Source organism: Silurus meridionalis, chromosome 27, assembly GCF_014805685.1.
Source record: "Silurus meridionalis isolate SWU-2019-XX chromosome 27, ASM1480568v1, whole genome shotgun sequence".
NCBI lineage: Eukaryota > Metazoa > Chordata > Actinopteri > Siluriformes > Siluridae > Silurus > Silurus meridionalis.
Genome location: NC_060910.1, coordinates 366,173 through 375,000, shown reverse-complemented (window position 1 = coordinate 375,000; position 8,828 = coordinate 366,173). Strand labels below are relative to the sequence as shown.

At 54.2% G+C, this 8,828-nt stretch overlaps 1 protein-coding gene across 1 annotated transcript in view; it reads left to right on the top strand.

The window, feature by feature from the left end:
* The window catches only part of si:dkey-215k6.1 (transmembrane protein 132D), a 151,463-nt gene that overhangs the window by 50,141 nt on the left and 92,494 nt on the right, over positions 1 to 8,828 (top strand). The window contains 1 exon segment of the mRNA XM_046841701.1: positions 1 to 607. This exon segment is cut by the window's left edge and continues 276 nt beyond it. Coding sequence (XP_046697657.1) covers positions 1 to 607 — 607 coding nt within the window.

Here is an 8,828-nt window from a genome sequence, read left to right as displayed (position 1 = left end):
TGCAGGGGGTGGGGCTAACTCCTGGAGCAGGCCCTGTCTCTTCCTCGAAACCTTTATTGAGCTGGAAAGTAAAAGCTCACCTGCTAAGCTCATCAATTGGGGCAGAGCAACCTCAGGTATATGTTTTGTTCTATATGATTGGACACAGGTGGAAGGAGGCAGACCTTCCTCTGGAGAACTTACCGTATGTATGCGTCGTGGGGACACGGGATCAATCGGATGACTCCATCTCCGCTGCTTGCAGACTGCAGGGTATTCTGGGAATGTGTGTTGTCCAGCTAAATGTCCCTATGTCATGGTTCAGTCCGGTGCTGAGTCGCAGGCGTCTGCAGGAGCCGGCTATTGAGCTGCATTACTCCCTGTGGCTTGCAGACGGTGGGGACGCTGAGTGTGCAGGTGGGAGGGACCGAGGAAAGGGCGTAGGGGACATGCAGCGGATCGGGTTGGTGACCCTATCCTCCGGGGATAGTAAGAGTGATGGGACGAGGGTGAGATTGGACAAGAACGTGGAGATCATCATGCCATCTCTCCCCGTTAAACAGGGACAGAAGGTCAAATTCAAAATCCTGATGAACACTGTGTCTACCACCGAACAGCTCACACTGAGGTACAGCATCACTCACACACACACACACACACACACACACACACACACACACACACACACACACACTCACAATTTCTATCAGGTACTTTCACACTTTCTCTTTTCTTCTCTGCCTATCGCCACTGTCTGTCTCTCTTCTTCTGCCCCCCTTTCCTATCTCCCTTTCTCTCCCAATATCTCCTATATCCTCCTGTCTCCCTGTCTCTCTCTGTCTCCTCTTGTCTCTCTTTGTCCCTCCTCCCATCTTCCCTGTTTTCCCCATCCTCTCTCACCCTCTGTCTGTCCCACTGTCTCTCCCTGTCTCCCCGCTGTCTCTCCCCTCTCTTCTCCTGTCTCTCCCCTTAGATCCTCTCTCCCCAAATCTCTTATTGTCTTTTCCACTGTCTCTCCCACTGTCTCTCCTCCTGTCTCCCCTGTTTCTCCCTCTGTCTTCCCTGTCAATCTCTTTGTCTCCCCTGTTTCTTCCACTGCCTCCCTGTTTATTTTTCTAGTCTCTCCCCTGTCTCCTCCTGTCTCCTATGTCTCTTCACATGTCTTCCCTGTCTGTCTCCCTGTCTCACCCACATCTTTCCCACTGTCTCTCCTCCGTCTCTTTCCAGTCTCTTCCCTGTCTCCTTCTGTCTCTCCCTTCTCTCCTCCTGTCTCCACTGTCTCTCCCCGTTTTCCCATATTTTCTCTGCCTTTTCCCTGTCTCACCCCCTCTCTTTACTGTCTCTCCCCTCTCTCTCTCCTGTCTCTTTTCAGTCTCTTCCCTGTCTCTTCCTGTCTTCTGTCTCTCTCCCGTCTCACATCTGTCTCTTCCCTGTTTCTTTCACTGTCTCTCCCTTCTCTTTCTTGTTTCTTTGTTTCTCCCTCTGTTTTCACTGTCTCTCCCGTTGCACCGCCTATCTTTCTCATTGTCATTCTTTCCTCTTGTTTCCTATCCTTCTTTCTCTCTCTCTCTCTCTCTCTCTCTCTCTCTCTCTCTCTCTCTCTCTCTCTCTCTCAGTCTATCCCCATGTCTTTCCCCTCTTTCCTCATGTCTCCCATTCTCTCTCCGCTGTTTCTCCTGCTGTCTCTCCTTATGTCTCCTTATGTCTCTCCCTGTCTTTCCTTTCTCTCCTCTGTCTCTCTGCCTCTCTTTTCCTTTCTGTCTGTCTCTCCCACTGTCTCCCTTGTCTCTTTCCAGTCATCCTCCTTCATCCTCTCTCTCTCTCTCTCTCTCTCTCTCTCTCTCTCTCTCTCTCTCTCTCTCTCTCTCTCTCTCTCTCTCTCTCTCTCTCTCTCTCTCTCTTTCTGTCTTCCCATCTCCCTGGGTGTTTCTGTAAATGCTGATTGATTAATGGTGTTTAGGAGTGTACAGTGTGTGTGCTGAGTGTAATAATAAGTGTTTAATGTTGAATCGTGTGTGTTAGCTGCTGCTACATCAGCGTGATGAATGTGTCTGTGTGTGTGTGTGTGTGTGTGTGTGTGTGTGTGTGTGTGTGTAAGAACCTGGAGTCAGAGAGCAATGATACAGCTTTATTTTTAAAAATGCTAAGATTTTCACTGGAGGGGCAGGAGGGCAGGGTGGAGGTTTTGGACAGATCTGCTAAGGGGCAGAGGGCAGAGTGAAGGAATGGGGTGGACCTGTTTCGGTGAAGGAGGGCAGAGTGGGGGAATGGTGTGGACCTGTTGGGGGAGTAGGCCAGAGTGGGGGATTAGCGTCGACCTCTTGTGGTGAAGGAGGGCAGAGTTGGGGAATGGGGTGGACCTCTTGTGGTGAAGGACGGCAGAGTGGGGGGACGAGGTGGACCTCTTGTGGTGAAGGAGGGCAGAGTAAGGGAACAGGGTGGACCTCTTGTGGTGAAGGAGAGCAGAGTGGGGGACTGGGGTGGACCTCTTGTGGTAAAGGAGGGCAGAGTTGAGGGACAAGGTGGACCTCTTGTGGTGAAGGAGGGCAGAGTTGGGGAATAGGGTGGACCTCTTGTGGTGAAGGAGGGCAGAGTGGGGGGACGGGGTGGACCTCTTGTGGTGAAGGAGGGCAGAGTAAGGGAACAGGGTGGACCTCTTGTGGTAAAGGAGGGCAGAGTTGGGGAATGGGGTGGACCTCTTGTGGTGAAGGAGGGCAGAGTAAGGGAATGGGGTGGATGTATGTCTGATGCTTGTCTGATGTGTCTGTTGTGTATCTGATGCGTGTCTGAAGGTCTGAGAGTGACAGTGAGTTTAGAACTGTGTTCTAAATATTAGCCTATAAAATGAAGTGATAAATATGTACAGTGTTGAAGGGAATAGTTTTGGTTTATTATTTACTGTTTAGTGCATTAGAATGGTGGTTTGGGACACAGCCTGATGATGATGTCATGATGTTGCTCTGTTCCTGACAGTGAGGTGAAAATGCAGTTGATGGAGAAACACCTCGCACTTTTCAGAGTCACAGTGTGGAGTGCGCTGCACTTTGGGTCGTGTCCCGATTCTAAATCTATAAATCTGCGTCTTCTTATGCGTCCTCACACACTTCCTTCCTTCAGCACGTCAGAGCTGCTGAGATGCTCCCTACTGAATACAGGAGAGACGGGGTGACATTGAGGTCGCACACACACACACACACACACACACACACACACACACACACACATAGGTTCTCACTGCTACTGTGTCACTGTCAGTCCTGCACCAGGGTACTGCTGATTTAGCCTTAATATCTCTCTCTCTCTCTCTCTCTCTCTCTCTCTCTCTCTTCCTCATTAGCACTCTGTAGTGCACACTTGGACAGGAAGTGAAGATCGTTAGAACTCGTTAAAAGATCTGATCGCTTTGAGAGGAAAAACTCCCATAATCCCCTGGGACACACCCACTAAAAATGGATTCACACTCACTCTTTTTAGACTTGTCTGTCTGTGTGTGTGTGTGTGTGTGTGTGTGTGTGTGTGTGTGTGTGTTCATTAAGTATATAATGCCCATAATAGCAGTACAGAGTAAAGATTAGGGAATAGGGTGTATGGGGAAGGGAGTAGCAGATAGAAAGTAGGGCTTAGAGAGTCGGGTGTAGGGAGTAAAGAGCAGGGTGTAGGGAGTAAAGAGATGGGTGTAGGGAGTAAAGAGTCGGGTGTAGGGAGTAAATAACAGGGTGTAGGTAGTAAAGAGTCGGGTGTAGGGAGTAAAGAGCAGGGTGTAGGGAGTAAAGAGATGAGTGAGTGAGTGAGTGAATGTGAGTGTGGGTGAGGGAGTGTGGGTGGTGAGTGTGGGTGTGTGGGTGAGTGAGTGGTGAGTGAGTGAGTGAGTGTGTGTGAGTGAGTGAGTGAGTGGGTGGGTGAGTGGGTGTGGGAGTGAGTGAGTGAATGTGAGTGTGGGTGAGTGAGTGTGGGAGTGTGGGTGAGTGAGTGAGTGGGTGTGGGAGTGAGTGAGTGAATGTGAGTGTGGGTGAGTGAGTGAGTGGGTGTGGGAGTGAGTGAGTGAATGTGAGTGTGGGTGAGTGTGAGTGAGTGTGGGTGAGTGGGTGTGGGTGAGTGAGTGTGGGTGATTGAGTGTGGGTGTGGGTGAGTGAGTGAGGTGAGTGAGTGAGTGTGGGTGAGTGAGTGTGGGAGTGTGGGTGAGTGAGTTTGTGTGGGTGAGTGAATGTGAGTGTGGGTGAGTGAGTGTGGGAGTGTGGGTGAGTGAGTGTGGTGAGTGAGTGTGGGTGAGTGAGTGTGTGAGTGTGGGTGAGTGAGTGTGAGTGAGTGAGTGTGGGTGAGTGAGTGTGAGTGGGTGAGTGAGTGTGGGTGGGTGAGTGAGTGTGGGTGAGTGAATGTGGGTGAGTGGTGTGGGTGAGTGAGTGTGAGTGTGTGGGAGTGTGGGTGAGTGTGGGTGAATGAGTGAGTGAGTGAGTGTGGGAGTGTGGGTGTGGGTGAGTGTGGGTGAGTGTGGGTGAGTGGTGTGGGAGTGTGGGTGAGTTGGTGAGTGAGTGTGGGTGAGTGTGGGTGGGAGTGTGGGTGAGTGAGTGAGTGAGTGAGTGTGGGTGAGTGTGGGTAAGTGAGTGTGGGAGTGTGGGTGAGGTGTGGGAGTGTGGGTGAGTGTGGGTGAGTGAGTGTGGGAGTGTGGGTGAGTGGTGAGTGTGTGGGTGAGTGAGTGTGAGTGAGTGTGGGTGTGTGGGTGAGTGAGTGTGAGTGAGTGTGGGAGTGTGGGTGAGTATGGGTGAGTGAGTGTGAGTGAGTGTGGGAGTGTGGGTGAGTATGGGTGAGTGTGGGTGAGTGAGTGTGGGTGAGTGTGGGAGTGTGGGTGAGTGAGTGTGAGTGAGTGAGTGTGGGTAAGTGAGTGTGGGAGTGTGGGTGAGTGTGAGTGTGGTGTGGGTGAGTGTGGGTGAGTGAGTGTGAGTGGGTGAGTGTGGGTGAGTGTGGGTGAGTGAGTGTGGGAGTGTGGGTGAGTGTGGGTGAGTGTGAGTGTGGGTGAGTGTGGGTGAGTGGTGAGTGAGTGTGGGTGAGTGTGGGTGAGTGAGTGTGGGAGTGTGGGTGAGTTGGTGAGTGAGTGTGGGAGTGTGGGTGAGTGAGTGTGGGTGAGTGTGGGTGAGTGAGTGAGTGAGTGGGTGAGTGAGTGTGGGAGTGTGGGTGAGGAGTGAGTGTGAGTGAGTGTGGGAGTGTGGGTGAGTATGGGTGAGTGTGGGTGAGTGAGTGTGGGTGAGTGTGGGAGTGTGGGTGAGTGAGTGTGGGTTAGTGAGTGTGGGTGAGTGTGGGTGAGTGAGTGAGTGAGTGTGGGTGAGTGAGTGTGGGAGTGTGGGTGAGTGAGTGTGGGTGAGTGTGGGTGAGTGTGTGTGAGTGTGGGTGAGTGAGTGTGGGAGTGTGGGTGAGTGTGGGTGAGTGTGGTTGAGTGTGGTTGAGTGAGTGTGGGTGAGTGAGTGTGAGTGAGTGTGAGTGTGGGTGAGTGAGTGTGAGTGAGTGAGTGTGGGAGTGTGGGTGAGTGAGTGTGGGTGAGTGTGGGAGTGTGGGTGAGTGAGTGTGGTGAGTGAGTGAGTGAGTGTGGGAGTGTGGGAGTGTGGGTGAGTGAGTGTGGGAGTGTGGGTGAGTGTGGGTGAGTGTGGTTGAGTGTGGTTGAGTGAGTATGGGAGTGTGGGTGAGTGTGGTTGAGTGTGGTTGAGTGAGTATGGGAGTGTGGTTGAGTGTGGTTGAGTGAGTATGGGAGTGTGGGTGAGTGTGGTTGAGTGAGTATGGGAGTGTGGGTGAGTGTGGTTGAGTGTGGTTGAGTGAGTATGGGAGTGTGGGTGAGTGTGGGTGAGTAAGTGAGTGAGTGAGTGAGTGTGGGTGAGTGAGTGTGGGAGTGTGGGTGAGTGAGTGTGGGTAAGTGAGTGTGGGAGTGTGGGAGTGTGGGTGAGGAGTGTGGGTGAGTGAGGAGTGGGAGTGTGGGTGAGTGCGGGTGAGTGTGGGTGAGTGAGTGTGGAGTGTGGGTGAGTGTGGGTGAGTGGAGTGAGTGTGGGAGTGTGGGTGAGTGTGGGTGAGTGTGGGTGAGTGAGTGTGGGAGTGTGGGTGAGTAAGTGAGTGAGTGTGGGTGAGTGAGTGTGGGAGTGTGGGTGGTGTGGGTGAGTGAGGAGTGGGAGTGTGGGTGAGTGTGAGTGAGTGAGTGTGGGTGAGTGAGTGAGTGAGTGTGGGTGAGTGAGGTGGGTGAGTGTGGGTGAGTGAGTGTGGGAGTGTGGGTGAGTGAGTGTGGGGAGTGGGTGAGTGTGGGTGAGTGAGTGTGGGAGTGTGGGTGAGTAAGTGAGTGAGTGTGGAGTGTGGGTGAGTGTGGGTGAGTGAGTGAGTGAGGAGTGGGTGAGTGAGTGTGGAGTGTGGGTGAGTGAGTGAGTGGGTGAGTGTGGGAGTGTGGGTGAGTGAGTGTGGGAGTGTGGGTGAGTGTGGGTGAGTGAGTGTGTGGGTGAGTGTGGGTGAGTGAGTGTGGGAGTGTGGGTGAGTGTGGGTGAGTAAGTGTGGGAGTGTGGTGAGTGGTGAGTGAGTGGGTGAGTGAGTGGGAGTGTGGGTGAGTGTGGGTGGAGTGTGGGAGTGTGGGTGAGTGGTGAGTGAGTGTGGGTGAGTGAGTGTGGGAGTGTGGGTGAGGTGAGTGAGTGTGGGTGAGTGAGTGGGAGTGTGGGTGAGTGAGTGAGGAGTGGGAGTGTGGGGTGTGAGTGAGTGTGGGTGAGGAGTGTGGGTGAGTGAGTGGGAGTGTGGGTGAGGGTGTGGGTGAGTGAGTGTGGAGTGAGTGTGGGAGTGTGGGAGTGTGGAGTGTGGGTGAGTGTGGGTGAGTGAGTGTGGGAGTGTGGGTGAGTGGGTGAGTGAGTGAGTGAGTGTGGGAGTGTGGGTGAGTAAGTGAGTGAGTGTGGGTGAGTGAGTGTGGAGTGTGGGAGTGTGGGTGAGTGGTGTGGGAGTGTGGGTGAGTAAGTGAGTGAGTGTGGGTGAGTGTGAGTGAGTGAGTGTGGGTGAGTGAGTGGGAGTGTGGGTGAGTGTGGAGTGTGGGTGAGTGTGGGTGAGTGAGTGTGGGAGTGTGGGTGAGTAAGTGAGTGAGTGTGGGTGAGTGTGGGTGAGTGAGTGAGTGAGGTGAGTGAGTGAGTGGGAGTGTGGAGTGAGTGGGAGTGTGGGTGAGTGAGTGTGGGAGTGTGTGAGTGAGTGAGTGAGTGAGTGGTGGTGAGTGTGGTGAGTGGTGAGTGTGTGGTGGTGAGTGAGTGTGGAGTGAGTGAGTGGTGGTGAGTGTGGGGAGTGAGTGAGTGTGTGAGTGTGGTGAGTGTGGGGAGTGAGTGAGTGTGGGTGAGTGAGTGTGTGAGTGGGTGAGTGAGTGTGGAGTGTGGGTGAGTGGTGGGTGAGTGTGGGTGAGTGGTGTGGGTGAGTGAGTGTGGGTGAGTGGTGAGTGAGTGTGGGGTGTGGGTGAGTGGTGGGTGAGTGGTGGTGTGTGAGTGAGTGAGTGTGAGTGTGGGTGAGTGTGGGTGGGTGAGTGGTGAGTGTGAGTGAGTGGTGTGGGTGAGTGTGGGTGAGTGAGTGGAGTGTGGGTGAGTGAGTGTGGGTGGGTGAGTGGTGGGTGAGTGGGTGAGTGAGTGAGTGGTGAGTGTGGGTGAGTGGGTGAGTGAGTGTGTGGTGAGTGTGGGTGAGTGAGTGGTGTGGGTGAGTGAGTGTGTGGGTGAGTGGGTGAGTGAGTGGTGTGAGTGAGTGTGTGAGTGTGGGTGAGTGTGGTGAGTGGTGGTGTGGTGAGTGGGTGAGTGAGTGTGTGGGTGAGTGAGTGAGGTGAGTGTGGGTGTGAGTGAGTGTGGGTGAGTGAGTGAGTGTGTGAGTGGTGTGGGTGAGTGAGTGGTGTGTGGGTGAGTGAGGTGGTGAGTGAGTGTGGTGGTGTGGGTGAGTGGTGGGTGAGTGAGTGAGTGGGTGAGTGGAGTGAGTGAGTGAGTGTGTGGGTGAGTGTGAGTGAGTGTGGTGGTGAGTGTGGGTGGTGGGTGAGTGTGGAGTGTGGGTGGGTGAGTGGTGTGTGGGTGAGTGAGTGGTGAGTGTGGTGGTGTGGGTGAGTGTGAGTGGGTGAGTGTGGGTGAGTGGTGTGGGAGTGTGGGAGTGTGGGTGGGTGAGTGGTGTGGGAGTGTGGTGAGTGGTGGGTGAGTGGGTGAGTGAGTGGGTGAGTGAGTGTGGTGAGTGTGGTGAGTGTGGGTGGGTGAGTGGTGTGGGTGAGTGAGGTGAGTGAGTGAGTGGTGGTGAGTGTGGTGAGTGTGAGTGTGGGTGGAGTGAGTGTGGGTGGGTGAGTGAGTGTGGTGTGAGTGAGTGTGGTGGTGTGGGTGAGTGAGTGGTGAGTGTGGGTGGGTGAGTGTGGTGGGTGAGTGAGTGGGTGAGTGAGTGGTGGGTGAGTGAGTGTGTGAGTGAGTGTGGGTGGGTGAGTGAGGTGAGTGAGTGTGAGTGAGTGTGGGTGAGTGTGGTGAGTGTGGTGAGTGTGGTGAGTGAGTGGAGTGTGGGTGAGTGTGTGAGTGTGGGTGAGTGTGAGTGTGGTGAGTGAGTGTGGAGTGGTGAGTGTGGGTGAGTGAGTGGGAGTGTGGGTGAGTGTGGGTGGAGTGGGTGAGTGAGTGTGGGAGGTGGGTGAGTGGGTGAGTGTGGAGTGAGTGTGGGTGGGTGAGTGAGTGAGTGAGTGTGGGTGAGTGTGGGAGTGTGGGTGGTGAGTGTGGGTGAGTGAGTGTGGAGTGTGGGTGAGTGTGGGTGAGTGAGTGGTGGGTGAGTGAGTGAGTGGTGTGGGTGAGTGAGTGTGGGAGTGTGGGTGAGTGAGTGTGGGAGTGTGGAGTGAGTGTGGGAGTGTGGTGAGT